Source organism: Schistocerca nitens, chromosome 5, assembly GCF_023898315.1.
Source record: "Schistocerca nitens isolate TAMUIC-IGC-003100 chromosome 5, iqSchNite1.1, whole genome shotgun sequence".
In the NCBI taxonomy this organism is placed as follows: domain Eukaryota; kingdom Metazoa; phylum Arthropoda; class Insecta; order Orthoptera; family Acrididae; genus Schistocerca; species Schistocerca nitens.
In genome coordinates this window covers 192,854,153-192,870,183 of record NC_064618.1, presented here as the reverse complement: position 1 = coordinate 192,870,183, position 16,031 = coordinate 192,854,153, and the positions used below count along the sequence as shown (strand labels likewise).

General features: G+C 44.5%; 1 protein-coding gene across 1 annotated transcript in view; it reads left to right on the top strand.

The window, feature by feature from the left end:
* Positions 1-16,031, top strand: part of LOC126260339 (synaptogenesis protein syg-2-like) — a 138,695-nt gene that overhangs the window by 22,992 nt on the left and 99,672 nt on the right. The window contains exons 5-6 of the mRNA XM_049957664.1: positions 3,168-3,374; positions 13,916-14,073. Of these exons, the coding sequence (XP_049813621.1) occupies positions 3,168-3,374; positions 13,916-14,073 (365 nt within the window). The remainder of the gene's footprint in view (positions 1-3,167; positions 3,375-13,915; positions 14,074-16,031) is intronic.

Sequence of the window (16,031 nt, the reverse complement as noted above, 5' to 3'; positions counted from 1 at the left end):
AGATCAAACTGAGCTTTGCCTAGTATTATTTGGAATTCGGTCCCATGAAGTACACACAAGGAACGCTCTCCATTGTCCCCTCTCACGTGGTACTTCCTTCATTTTCTGGTAATAACGATTTTTCATATCATCCATCATTTCAAGCTTTCCTCTTCCTCTCCTTCTCTTCATTAAAAATATTGTTTCTCGCAACATATGTCTCAGCAAATATATTATTTGTTTCATTATAGTAACACTTTGGAGAAATCTCCAGATTTGCTGATTTTAATGACTTTATTACAGCCCACTCTCACTCTATAGATTTTTCTCACTTCAGTGATCATTAACAGTTGTAATTCTTATTCTCAGTGCGCCAATGGTGCGTATTCCTCTTTATACTTCCGTTCCCAATATTGTTTCTCTTGCTTTACCTAATGATTTCACTTTTAGTTACTCATTATAAATATGGAAAAACGCTGGTGACAAACAACATCCAATTCTCATCTCATTTGTTCCAAATCATCAGTCATTATTATCACTTTCTCTAGGGCATAGTTCATTTATGGGTCTTCTATCCATCCCGTCTATACCAGCTTGTTTTAAAGTCTTCAGAAGTGTACCTGTCGAACGCCTGTGTTTTGCAGTATGTAAATTTTTTCTGTTCGTTTTTCGTGTGTCAGTCTGGTCTCAAATTTAGGGGCATGACGTACTACACTCCTGGAAATTGAAATAAGAACACCGTGAATTCATTGTCCCAGGAAGGGGAAACTTTATTGACACATTCCTGGGGTCAGATACATCACATGATCACACTGACAGAACCACAGGCACATAGACACAGGCAACAGAGCATGCACAATGTCGGCACTAGTACAGTGTATATCCACCTTTCGCAGCAATGCAGGCTGCTATTCTCCCATGGAGACGATCGTAGAGATGCTGGATGTAGTCCTGTGGAACGGCTTGCCATGCCATTTCCACCTGGCGCCTCAGTTGGACCAGCGTTCGTGCTGGACGTGCAGACCGCGTGAGACGACGCTTCATCCAGTCCCAAACATGCTCAATGGGGGACAGATCCGGAGATCTTGCTGGCCAGGGTAGTTGACTTACACCTTCTAGAGCACGTTGGGTGGCACGGGATACATGCGGACGTGCATTGTCCTGTTGGAACAGCAAGTTCCCTTGCCGGTCTAGGAATGGTAGAACGATGGGTTCGATGACGGTTTGGATGTACCGTGCACTATTCAGTGTCCCCTCGACGATCACCAGTGGTGTACGGCCAGTGTAGGAGATCGCTCCCCACACCATGATGCCGGGTGTTGGCCCTGTGTGCCTCGGTCGTATGCAGTCCTGATTGTGGCGCTCACCTGCACGGCGCCAAACACGCATACGACCATCATTGGCACCAAGGCAGAAGCGACTCTCATCGCTGAAGACGACACGTCTCCATTCGTCCCTCCATTCACGCCTGTCGCGACACCACTGGAGGCGGGCTGCACGATGTTGGGGCGTGAGCGAAAGACGGCCTAACGGTGTGCGGGACCGTAGCCTAGCTTCATGGAGACGGTTGCGAATGGTCCTCGCCGATACCCCAGGAGCAACAGTGTCCCTAATTTGCTGGGAAGTGGCGGTGCGGTCCCCTACGGCACTGCGTAGGATCCTACGGTCTTGGCGTGCATCCGTACGTCGCTGCGGTCCGGTCCCAGGTCGACGGGCACGTGCACCTTCCGCCGACCACTGGCGACAACATCGATGTGCTGTGGAGACCTCACGCCCCACGTGTTGAGCAATTCGGCAGTACGTCCACCCGGCCTCCCGCATGCCCACTATACGCCCTCGCTCAAAGTCCGTCAACTGCACATACGGTTCACGTCCACGCTGTCGCGGCATGCTACCAGTGTTAAAGACTGCGATGGAGCTCCGTATGCCACGGCAAACTGGCTGACACTGACGGCGGCGGTGCACAAATGCTGCGCAGCTAGCGCCATTCGACGGCCAACACCGCGGTTCCTGGTGTGTCCGCTGTGCCGTGCGTGTGATCATTGCTTGTACAGCCCTCTCGCAGTGTCCGGAGCAAGTATGGTGGGTCTGACACACCGGTGTCAATGTGTTCTTTTTTCTATTTCCAGGTGTGTATATTAATTGTCCGGTAGTTTTTCATACTTCATTACGTACTGGATCTAAATATAAACATAGCAATGTCCCGGTTCACTAGGTGCTGTCAATCCGTGGATAATTCGTTTTTTTAAAAAAAAAAGAACAGGGGAACCTTCCAGTTAACTGTTAGAATAAGAACGAATATTTTCATTTAGAAATTATTGGTATGAACATGACTAATGTTTCCCCACCGGAAGATGACCTTCACACATCCCTGAAATATGTCCATTATTCAATTAAATTTGGGGAGTGTGCCCTCGTATCACATTTGCGATTGATTTCATTTCTAAGCGTTGGCCTACCCATTTCCCTAGTAGCTAAACACAGATATTCCCTACGGTTTGTTGCCGGTGAGTTACCCGTAAGCAACACCGTGATCTTTCAAATGCGACGTCCACGAGTTTTGTAAATACAACATGCAGCTGTTGTATTTTGAATTACTGTTGGGTTTCGTTACTAACTCAGATTATCAGGAGCACCTGTATGTAATTATTTACCAAAGAAAAATCACCAAACAGCCATATATTTTCAGAAGCTGGTATTTTGTTTACATGACCACTTTCAGCCTCTCATTAATGCCATCTTCAAGCCCCTATACACTCCACGTATACAGAATCAGGTATATCGATGCAAGCATAACCGGAGCCACCAATGCCTGGTTTTCGCGAATTTTTTTATGGAGTGTGTAGTTCGAAGACTTGACAATAACAAAGGCATGCAGCGATGTATCTGATTCTCTATACATAGAGTGCATACGGGCCAGAAGATGGCTTTACTGAGATGCCGAAACTGGTCGTGTAAATAAAACAACTTCTCAAAACATAGGGTTGTTTGGTGATTTATCATTGGTAAATATCCGACCGGCCGCCGTCCCATAACCAAGATGGATCAACAGCGAACTCAATGTAATTGTATTCAACCGGCGAGAGTTGGTCTATGCCTGAAACAATTCTTGGTACAGATATGGTTGGAAAGGGTGGATGCCTCCAGTACTTGTGCAAGTAACGCCCACAACTCGTGCGTGATCACAGGGAGGCCGCCGCCCACGCTGCGCTGGTGGCGAGAGGACAGCGTGCTGGAGTCCAGGGCGCTGGAGACGGCGTTCCCCAGCGTGCGCGAGCAGATGCTCATCCTGCCGCGGCTTTCGCGCGCAGACCTGCACGCCTCCTTCACGTGCCAGGCTGTGAACAGCGACCTCATCCCGCCCATGACGGCCACCGTGCGTCTCGAGATGAACCGTGAGTACCGGCTACCCAGACCGTATCACTATTTATTTATTTTATTTATTTACATGTCAAGTTCGGTAAGACCAAATTGAGGAGCAAATCTCCAAGGTCATGGAACGTGTCAGTAGATGAAATTACAACATAAAAGTAATAACAGATAAAAATAAATTTTCATGAACCTGAAAAAAGTCAGTCTATAAGTTTAAGTAAACTATATCAACGTTACAATAATAAGCTTAATTTTTCAAGGAACTCCTCGATAGAATAGAAGGACTGACTCATGAGGTAATTCTTCAGTTTCGATTTGGAAGCGCGTGGATTACTGCTAAGATTTTTGAATTCGAGTGGCAGCTTATTGGAAATGGATGCACACCTGTCTTGGCCTCATGTGTGACCATCGTGTCTTTGGACTTACTGGATATCTTCTTCTCTCCGGAATGTACGGGAGGTGGACAAATTTATGGAAAAACCATCCCTAATATGGTGGAGAAAAACCGTTGATATTCAGAGCAGCGCCCAGACGTCTCAGAATGGATAAATGCAGCGCCTGTACGGGATACAAGGGAATCGTGTACTATTCTTCCAGCAATAAAGTGGCAAATTCAGTTATCGATGATGGAACTGGAACCACACACCCTTCTCTCCAGAGAAGACCACAAGGGAATGCTAATATTGAGATCTGGTAACTGTTGTGGCCAGGGGAGTTGCGACAATTCATCGTCGTGCTCACAAAACTAGACTTGAACTACGCGAGCTGTGAGAACAGGGCCCCTTTCGTCTTGGAACACAGGATTACCATTACGAAACAAACATTGTACCATGGATGGACCAGGTCATCCAGAACATCACATAACCCTTGGACGTAATGCGACCTTGCACAGTACCCATGGGTCCCATGAAATACCACGATGTAGATGCCCAAATCATCACCAAACCCTGACTCTATTTCACTGTTGGGACGTACATTTGGCCGGAAATTGTAAACAGTGTGCAACGAGACTTGTATGACCAAATGATTTTCTTCCAAAGCTCCATAGTACAGCTTGTATTGTTTCGGCGCCATGTTTTCCCGTTACCGGCATTTGCATTACGGACTCATGGAGAAAAGCAGCCATATCCATTATTTTATAGAACTTTATTAGTCTCTCTTTTACAGTTTTGGTGTGTAGGCTTTTATTTATTGAACTTAATGTTCCTGGAAGGTGCTTAGTTCTTAAAAAACTCCTTTTGATACAAATAGCTGACATATGTTCCCAGGGAATTAAAACCTGTGACTCGCTACAATAAAGTATTACTGATTAAAGTTTCGGTTCTAACAGTATAACTATCTTTGAAGGCCATTGTCTCTGTTTTAATAATAGTAATTTTAAAACTATAATTCTCACGTAACATCGGTCTGTCGTAATCACGACGGTGATTACGCTATTAGATAGCGCTAAATTCCTTTGTGTCTTTTGCACCCTGTCTTTATTTTTATTTATAATAATCTGATCATCAACAAACAGCATCGTGTTAAGAATAAAATTTAGTGCATTACAAATCCCTCCCTTAATTTTAAACATGCATTCTCTAATCAGACCGCATATAAAAATTGTAAACAACGTACGAGACAAGCTACATCCCTACAACCGTACCTTTCACTTTGGTCTGAGTGTATTCTTTTACTACACTTTCCATTTCGGGGCACAATACCACATAATTTTTCCCTGCTTATTCCGTCGAATGCTTCTTAATAAACAAAAACAGCTATATTTAATTTTCAAAGTTTTATTCCTTTTACTTTTCTGCTTAACTGTAAATGTGGCAAGTGTACAGAATCGTCCCTTTCTAAAGCTATTTTGTTCTTCTAATAATAAAATGTCTGAGATGGCTCGTACTCTTTTACTTAATATTTTTACATATGTTTCATATTCTCTATTCGAAATACTTATTCCATTGCAAATTTCACACCTCTTTGTAGCACATTTTTTAAATATAGGCATAACTTGCCATGCGAACAGGATCTTGAAATCTTACGTCTATTAATTAAATTCAGAATTCTCTCATTTAATATTGAGCCCTCATGTGTCCATAATTCTGCATTTAGCCCTTCTCCTGTAGCCTTCCTATACTTCATTTGATTTAATTTCTAATTCCTCGAAGGTAATGTGATCTACATTTACAAATATCGGTTCATTGTTTTCGACTTTTTTTTCGTGGGAGTGATTAACTCACAAATTTCTAAAATTTTATATACAGTGTTCATCTTCGATTGCATATATATTTACTACATAGCTTTCTTCATTATGTAGATGATTAAGCACTTTTTAGGTCGTCATTTGTCTTTTGAGTTTAGTTCTTGTGGGGATCCACAGAATGAAAACGTACTCGTAGTTCACACAGACTGTGATCTACCTATTTTCTGTGATATTAGCTGATTTCGATCGTCTGTCATTCTTAGGCACTTGTGACGAACCTCAAACCTCAATCTTTAGCAGAAAAATGGGGGATTAAAACATCTCAGAAGCTAGGCAGAAGCGCTCCAGGACGACAAGACGCAGATATTGGGCAATTTCACTAAGTTAAAACTGCTCAGAGAGTACCCTCTTCTTCTGTCAATCCTGCAATAGCAAACTTAATAACATCTTTTTGTGGCAGGAAAATGTTGAACGTAAATGTATTTTGGCTTCGGTCAAGCTGGGTGGTTGGTCTGACGAAACAAGCCTTCATATGCGCAATTCATAACAAGATTTGGGCAGCTAAAGCGTGTCACCTGCCATGAACTCTTGCATGGTGTACAGTCGACTGAATAGTCAGCTGCGGTGTTACTGCAGGACTCCTACTAAAATATTGCCGAGTTTTAAGCCGCGGAAAGTGGTTCACTGCCCTCGAGATTTCGTCAGAGATCTCCTCTGCCGTTGTAAACTACTTGACAATGTCAGAGGAGATCTCTGCCGAAAGCTCGTGTGCATTTAAACACTTGACGCCGCTTGAAACCCGAGAGTATTTCGTTAGTCATATCGCCACGAGAGCATGCATTAGAACAGTACTCCTTTGTTTAGCGAAAAATTAAACACGGTATACAATGAAAGCTTTCGCTGATGAATATTCCGGGGTGTATTGCCGTGGTCGAAGAAACTCTTCCGCTCCTGACGTTTCATCCAGCGTTGCACTAGACATCATCGGAGGTGCTCCTGGCACCGCTGAGTCTTGCCGACTGGCGAGTCGGACGTCGGAGAGCGCCATAAATACTGTGTAAAGTGGGTTTGCTCGAGTTTACATGTGGTCAACCGAGATAATTTTTGTCAGAGATAAAACTTAACTATCGATTGGCATCTGCCAAGGATAAAATAACTATTGATTATCATCTGTCAAGGACAAAAACTTATCTAAAGATTCTGCAAAGCCACTTTCCATAGATCTCTGAATTTCATGGTTTCTTCCTTTCTGTTCGAATTACCACTACCCTTAAAGATTTTGTTAGCTCCTTCATACAGTCATACCGAGCGAGGTGGCGCAATGGTTAACGCACTGGACTCGCATCCTGATTTAGGTTTCTCGTGATTTCCCTAAATCACTTCAGGCAAATGCCGGCAGGACTCCTTTGAAGCGGCACGGCCGATTTCCGTCCTTTTCTTTGTATATCCATCCTTTTCACTGTAGTTCATTCGGGGGCACGGCCGTTCACTATTGTGAGAAAATGAAACACCTACGGCCGTCCTTATGATCTTACTGATTGTGCAGTTACTAGTTTCGACGCTTCAGTGCGCCATCTTCAGGCCTTAGTTGATACTGAAGGGTTTGTCACGATCCATATACCTACTCCGCATCAGTGGCCAACATAACTGGCTTACGCAGACTATCTGTAACTGTGATGTCAGCACTCCAAACAACTGTCAAGTTGGCAGTTGATGGTTGGAGTGATGACATCTTTGTTACAGATAGTCTGCGTAAACCAGTTATGCTGGCCGCTGATGCAGTGTATATACGGACGAATCTAGCTTCACTCAACCTCCACAATATCCATTACTGATCAGAACAAAACTCGCATGTCATCCGTCAATATGGTTTCCGGGAACACTTTGGCATAAATCTGTGGGCTGGAATCGTGGGAAGAGTGCTTTTCGCCCCATACTTATTCCCATACAATCTGAATGCGTCCATTTATCGTATACGTTGCCAGGCGCAGCAGAAAGCATTTCACTTGGTGTTCGGCGACAGCTTAGGTTCAAATGGCTCTGAGCACTATGGGACTCAACTGCTGAGGTCATTAGTCCCCTAGAACTTAGAACTAGTTAAACCTAACTAACCTAAGGACATCACAAACATCCATGCCCGAGGCAGGATTCGAACCTGCGACCGTAGCGGTCTTGCGGTTCCAGACTGCAGCGCCTTTAACCGCACGGCCACTTCGGCCGGCGACAGCTTAGGCTGATCATTATGGTGCACCACTACACATTGGAATGAATGTGCATAACTTTTTAAATGATGCGTTTCCATGGAAACAGATTGGTCGTGGAGGTACCATGTTTCGGCCTCCACGTTCCATGGACCTTAATCAAAGAGGTTTTATCTGTGGGGGCACTTAAAAAAAAGTTTTTAGTATTCCACCAATGGATGTACACGAATTTATAGCTCGCGTGCATGCCGCTTCAGCAGAAGTGGGTGCAGGTGCGTAGCGTAGGGTCCAGCAAAGTACGATCGAGAGAGTGACGAAGTGAAACTTCCTGGCAGATTAAAACTGTGTGCCGGGAAGTTTCATATCAGCGCACACTCCGCTGCAGAGTGAAAATTTCATTCTCGAGTGACGAAGTGTTTGCAAATGCAAGGTGGTCGCTTTCAAAAATCTTCTCTAAAGTGAACATTGATCGCACATGTACATACCGGCTCTGTGTAGACAAGCCTGGACGTCAAAATACAGAATGGAATTATTGTGCGTAGCATAATGTCAGTCTAGTGTAGCCTACTTGTTGTGTGTGTGTGTGTGTTTTGTTGTATCTCGTTGGATACAGAAAAGGTTACCGTATTCAATGTTATTTTATGTTAGCTTCATTTGTGTCATGGACGAAACGTAGTGACCGTTTACGTCTCTAAGAATTTCATGGAATGTTTTAATATTAAAATAAATGTAACATTGACAGGGAGAAATACGCAAGATATAGCATTGTGAATGTGCGTATTGATAAAGTTTGATGCTTTACCCACAAACAAAAATAGTGCAAAAGCGACTCGCACATGTCATTGTCTCGTCTCGCTGAGCTAATGGAACAGTTAGTTTAGAGTTCATATTACCTGTTTATGGTCATGTGGCCTGCAGTTACAACGTTGCCAGAGCCTCGTTTTTTAAATCGAATTTCTATTATACCTGTTGGTAGGACTAGGTTTTGCTAGGTAAAAATGGTTCAAATGGGTGTGAGCACTATGGGACTTAACTTCTGAGGTCATCAGTCCCCTAGAACTTAGAACTACTTAAACCTAACGAACCTAAGGGCATCACACACATCCATGTCCGAGGCAGGATTCGAACCTGCGATCGTAGCGGTCGCGCGGTTCCAGACTGTAGCGCCTAGAACCGTTCGGCTTTGCTAGATACACTTTTGTCTTAAATTGGGATGAAATATCGCATGCCATATAATATATATATATATATATATATATATATATATATATATATATATATATATATATATATATATATATGAGGTTCTTAGCTTTGCAACAGCCTTGGAGTGAAATGGGAGCTGGAAGGAGGTGACATTTCAAAATAAAGTGGGTGATTTTGGCTACAGGAACGTCAGAATCGAAATGCACAAAGATTCACGAAGTAATGACTGGGAACGATCCTTATCGTAATTAAATATAACATACTGCGCATAAGTAGTGAGAAACATCCATTAGTTTTCGATTACGTGGTCGGCGATACCTTTTTGGAAACAGTAACAATCGTAGTTTCTTATAGCAGCAGGCCACAGCAACCTAAAATGAAATATTCCTTGAACTCAGCTTTGTGTTCATCTTATGCGAACGAGATATACATGTGATGGCGGCTACGCGTGAACCTATAAAGAAGGTAGATGTGTTTCTGGTGACGATTGCTTACCAGATGAAGCGGGTAGACTATTATCTATGCTACAGAGTCAGCACTACTGAAGACATTAAAAGTGCACGCTGTAGTTCACCCTTATCAGATCCGTTCACTGGCAAATAAAATCCCCTACTTACTAATAATAAGTCTGTAAATAAAAAAAGGAAGCAACGTTTCTGTGCACTACCTACTTGGGGCGTGGTAACCACTGTTTCAGATTTTTGCCATCTCTAGAATTACGGACATGCAGAGCTGAAAACTACCCGCCGTTGAGGGCGGATTTGTGCAAATGGTCACCAAACTGGTTATTAACTGTTACAGCACACCTTATAAGTGGTGGAAAGTTATATCAACAAACCAGTTTAATTTGCCCACTGTTAACGATGTAAAACAAATAAACTCTATGGCCAATATTGTAGCACACGTACCTTGTACAGAGACTAAAGTGCAACAGGATTATGTCAGCAAAACCCTCGTGTCAATTTGTACTGCGTAAAATGTGGTTTGATAAAACAGAATAGCTACGAATATGTTCCTCCAGTCTTCGAAATACAATTTTATGGCAGTAGGCCTAATGTCCTCATCTTATTTATAGCGTTATTTTTATACTGCACTAACATATGAAAATGGTTGTTAAGTGTTATTTTCTGATACGACAATATTTCCGCTAGCTATTGCAATCGAAGAGTGAAAATGTCAAACGTCCCAACGTCACAAACCCTTTACAGTGCTGTTGGGTTTCCTGTATCCTGCTGCGTGTCCCAAGAGTTGTTCCAGTTGCCACATCATGGAGGAAATCGTGCAAACATTCACTACTGGTCTTTGGCGTCAAGCAGTCCTTTCGTATGGAGTTCTAAGTGCCACGTGTCAATGACTTTTATTCGCAAGATTTACGTAAGATTGTTTAGTCAGTAAAGCTATGAACACATTCCATGTAATTCTAAGGCATACAGTTAATTTTAAAAATGCTGGTGGAACATTGTTCTCAACGCAGGTGTATAATACACTCCTGGAAATGGACAAAAGAACACATTGACACCGGTGTGTCAGACCCACCATACTTGCTCCGGACACTGCGAGAGGGCTGTACAAGCAATGATCACACGCACGGCACAGCGGAGACACCAGGAACCGCGGTGTTGGCCGTCGAATGGCGCTAGCTGCGCAGCATTTGTGCACCGCCGCCGTCAGTGTCAGCCAGTTTGCCGTGGCATACGGAGCTCCATCGCAGTCTTTAACACTGGTAGCATGCCGCGACAGCGTGGACGTGAACCGTATGTGCAGTTGACGGACTTTGAGCGAGGGCGTATAGTGGGCATGCGGGAGACCGGGTGGACGTACCGCCGAATTGCTCAACACGTAGGGCGTGAGGTCTCCACAGTATATCGATGTTGTCGCCAGTGGTCGGCGGAAGGTGCACGTGCCCGTCGACCTGGGACCGGACCGCAGCGACGTACGGATGCACGCCAAGACCGTAGGATCCTACGCAGTGCCGTAGGGGACCGCACCGCCACTTCCCAGCAAATTAGGGACACTGTTGCTCCTGCGGTATCGGCGCGGACCATTCGCAACCGTCTCCATGAAGCTGGGCTACGGTCCCGCACACCGTTAGGCCGTCTTCCGCTCACGCCCCAACATCGTGCAGCCCGCCTCCAGTGGTGTCGCGACAGGCGTGAATGGAGGGACGAATGGAGACGTGTCGTCTTCAGCGATGAGAGTCGCTTCTGCCTTGGTGCCAATGATGGTCGTACGCGTGTTTGGCGCCGTGCAGGTGAGCGCCACAATCAGGACTGCATACGACCGAGGCACACAGGGCCAACACCCGGCATCATGGTGTGGGGAGCGATCTCCTACACTGGCCGTACACCACTGGTGATCGTCGAGGGGACACTGAATAGTGCGCGGTACATCCAAACCGTCATCGAACCCATCGTTCTACCATTCCTAGACCGGCAAGGGAACTTGCTGTTCCAACAGGACAATGCACGTCCGCATGTATCCCGTGCCACCCAACGTGCTCTAGAAGGTGTAAGTCAACTACCCTGGCCAGCAAGATCTCCGGATCTGTCCCACATTGAGCATGTTTGGGACTGGATGAAGCGTCGTCTCACGCGGTTTGCACGTCCAGCACGAACGCTGGTCCAACTGAGGCGCCAGGTGGAAATGGCATGGCAAGCCGTTCCACAGGACTACATCCAGCATCTCTACGATCGTCTCCATGGGAGAATAGCAGCCTGCATTGCTGCGAAAGGTGGATATACACTGTACTAGTGCCGACATTGTGCATGCTCTGTTGCCTGTGTCTATGTGCCTGTGGTTCTGTCAGTGTGATCATGTGATGTATCTGACCCCAGGAATGTGTCAATAAAGTTTCCCCTTCCTGGGACAATGAATTCACGGTGTTCTTATTTCAATTTCCAGGAGTGTATCTCCAGATTAAGTAAGATCAAAGTGTCTCACACTAATGCGTTTCTAATAGCTATTAAGAAATTCTCGCTCTGAAACAGAAGAACAGAAAAATGTGTCCGAAAGACCATTGCTGATCTATGTCTTGCCATACTTCATCCGAAGACCGAGCCATTTTTTCAGTTGCAGAACAGAAAGGCCAGTTGAAGATGCTGACATTCCATTTACAATGGCACAGTGAGTTCTAGGGTAAACTTCGTAGTATCTGGTCACAAGAATCTAGTTGTGTAAGAAACAAAATACAGAGAGAGATTTCTTCACTTAAATTTTGTAATTCCCTTCTAAAAATTTGGGATATGACTAATTCTTGTTGTCTACAGTTTTATTGCTTAAAATATTTCCGCAGTATTTCTGTGATTGTAGTATCACAAGCACAACTTATTGTCTCAGTCTTAATGGCATTTTGAAACACAAATTTTCGAATATTCGTAGTAAATCATTCCTTTGCAGATGTGTCGCATTACTTTATTGCAGCATAATTCTGAGGTATCAGAATACCTTCTCATTTTTCTGGGTACAAATAAGTTACCGGTATTTACAAAATGAGATACATTGTTTTAAGATTTTTCTGACAAATGTTAGATTTGGAACTTAAGATTGGCATCTCCACTAATCAGTTTTCCTTGATTAACCACTGTTGGCTTATTTCGTCTATGATGCCACTACAATGACATAATAGCTAAAATTTGCACACACGAGTGTAATAAAAATAATTACAGACGATAATTTGAATTAAGGTCTTATGGGACCAAACTGCTGAGGTCATTGGTCCCTAAGCCTGCACACTGCTTAATCTAACTTAAACTAATTTAGGCTATGGACAACAACACACCCATGCCCGAAGGAGGATTCGAACCTCCGACTTGGGGAGCCGCACCGACCGTACCAGGCGCCCGAGACCGTGCGGCTACCCCGCGCGGCAGTTACGGACGAGGATGGAAACGTTGTCATGTTAGAAATTCTGATGAACTGCTGTACCTGCGTGAAGGAATTTAAGTTTCATCTTGGTTTCAGAACTGGTAACGGTTAATTTTCTCCAGTAATACAGGACTTTGCAAGGCAGTTGATAGCGGGGGAGCCCCGGGCACGTGCAACATATACTGTATACGAAAGGCATTGAATAAATAATCCAATGTACTTTTTCTCCGCCAATTTCGATTGAAAAACTAAAGACTTTGTTGTGGGACATTGTGGAAATTTTCCGTTTCACCCCCTACAGTTCCAAACGGTTCCGATAGGTGGAGTCGTTATAAGTATCGGCCAAAATAGCTTCCGCAACGGAGGTGTGTTCCAAAGAGGGAGATTTATTTAGACAAAACCGGAGCATTGCAGATATTCATAGCGTAGAATGTGTATAGAGACTTAGCAGTGAACAAAAGCACGGTGAGCGGTAGGACGAGCCGTCCCTCATCATCGCAACAAGGTCGCGCAAACTCGTTCCACCTCGCGCCTGCCGGCTGGCCGCACACAGCTGTGACACCTGCAGTGCTGGAACGTGTGGACACTCTCATTCTAGGTGATGGACGGATCACAATTATACCTAAGGATTCACGCAAGTCCGCATACGAGACCGGAGATCACAAAACTTCATTGGACTGTACTTCCTAGTTCATCCAACAGCACGTATCTCGCACCTCCTGCCTTCCATCTATTTGTCCCAATGAAGGATGCATTTCACGGGAAGCAGTACGCGAATGATGAGAAGGTTGCTGATGTCGCAAGACGTTGGCTCTGACGTCGACCAGTAGTGGAATTCCGAATAATACCAACTGTTTTCATAAAAAAGTGTGCTGCATTACGTATTGAAAGCCTCTCTTAGTTAAATCGTTGGGCTTTCCTCCTCAAACACCTTTTGTGAGTAGCAATGGAAATCGTGGACATGATAGAGCTGTGAGACTCACCCTTCCCCACTAACCACAACCTGCCTCACTGAGTGTAGCTGCGTGCTGGAGTAGTGTGCTAGTTTACCGTGTCTGTTCGACGAGAGTCTGCATCGTAGTGTGTGTGTGTTTTGTTCCGACAGTGCGGGTGACCAACGTCCGACTTGAGCCACCAGAGGAGCCGCTGTCGGCCGGTCGCGTGCACAGCATAGAGTGCCGAGCCGAGGGGTCCAGGCCGGCTGCTCTTATCACCTGGTGGCTGGGGGATCGACCCTTGCCCGACACTCTCTCCTTCCAGCAGGTACGGGCCACATTCCAACGTGTCAGTGTAGATAGTCTGACTATAATTATTTAATACTTACAATTTGATATCTCCATTGAAAGCCCTCAACGGCCCTCAGCAGTGCCGTTGCTAGTGCGCCAAAAGGAAGCGTCAGTTCACTGGCAGTTTTTCTATATTCTGTCTACAGTAAGTTCAATCCTAAAGTAAATCAACACCCGCCCAGCATACTCAGGAAACGGTCGTCGTGGGCAGTGAACAAACGCCTACGCCTGTTGGAAATCGGCTTCTTATTCTAGTGCGAATGACACAATAAGACACGCTGTTTTTGCCTCTCCAGTTTTACCATAACCAATTTTCTTCTGGCAAATAGCAAAACTCATCTATCACTTTCAGTGCCAAATCAAATGGCTCTAAGCACTATGGGAATTAACATCTGAGGTCATCAGTCCCCTAGAACTTAGAACTACTTAAACCTAACTATTCTAAGGACACCATACACATCCATGCCCGAGGCAGTATTGGAACCTGTGACCGTAGCGGTCGCGCGGTTCCAGACTGAAGTGCCTAGAACCACTCGGCCACTGCGGCCGGCCTTTCAGTGCCATTTTCCAATCTAATCCCGTCAGCATTGCCTGTTTTCATTCGACTACATACCGTTACCCTTGGTTTACTTCGTTGATGCTGGTTTTATAATCTAAGACTCTGGCGATACTGTCTAACCACCCTTCCATGTCTCGGTAGAATTATAATGTCATTGGAAAACCTTAAACGTTTTAATTCTTCTCCCTGAATATTAATTTCCTTTTCAAATTGTTCCATGGTTTCCTCTACAGCTTGTTGAATGTACAGATTGAACAGTGGATGGGCTGCACCGTTGGCAGATTCCCTTCTCATTCTGAACTACCGCTTCCCGTTCATATCTTTCATCTGTCATAACGGATAACTGCTGTCTTATTCCTCGTTTTTGATTTTTTTTGTTTTCAGTCATCAGTCTTCTAACTGGTTTGATGTGGCTCGCCACGAATTTCTCTCCTGTGCTAATCTCTTCACCTCAGAGTAGCACTTGTAATCTAGTTCCTCAATTATCTGCTGCATGTATTCCGATCTTTGCCCTCTACAGCTCCCTCTAGAACCATGGACGTCATTCATTCCCTGATGTCTTAACAGATGTCCCATTATCCTGTCTCTTCTCCTTGTTAGTGTTTTCCCCATATTCCTTTCCTCTCCGATTCTGGGCAGTACTTCCTCATTCCTTACCTTATCAGGCCACCTAATTTTCTACCTTTGTCTGTAGCACCACATCTCAAATGCTTCGATTCTCTTCTGTTCCGGTCTTCCCACAGTCCATTTTTCACTACCACACAATGCTGCGCTGCAAATGTATATTCTCAGAAATTTCTTCCACAAATCAAGGCTTGTGTTTGATACTAGTACACTTCTCTTGAGCAGGAATGCTCTTTTTTCCAATGCTAGTCTGCTTTTGATGTCCTCCTTGCTCCATCCGTCATTGGTTATTTTGCTGCCTAGGTAGTAGAATTCCTTAACTTCATCTACTTCGTGAACATCAGTCCTGATGTTAACTTCCTCGCTATTCTCATTTCTCCTACTTCTCATTAGTCTTTCTTCGATTTACTCTCAATCGATATTCTGTACTCATTAGACTCTCCGCTCCATTCACTAGATCATGTATTTCTTCTTCAGATTCACACAGGATAGCAGTGTCATCAGTGAACCGCATCATTGATATCCTTTCTCCTTGAACTGTAATCCCACTCCTGAACCTTTCTTTTATTTCCATCATTGCCTTTTCGATGCACAGATTGAACAGTATACTTGAAATATTAAATCTCTGTCTTACACCCTTTTCAATCCAAGCGTTTCGTTCTTGGTGGTCCGCTCTTACTATTCCCTCTTGGTTCTTGTGCATATTGTATATTACCCGTCTTTCCCTATAGATTACCCCTATTTCTCGCAGA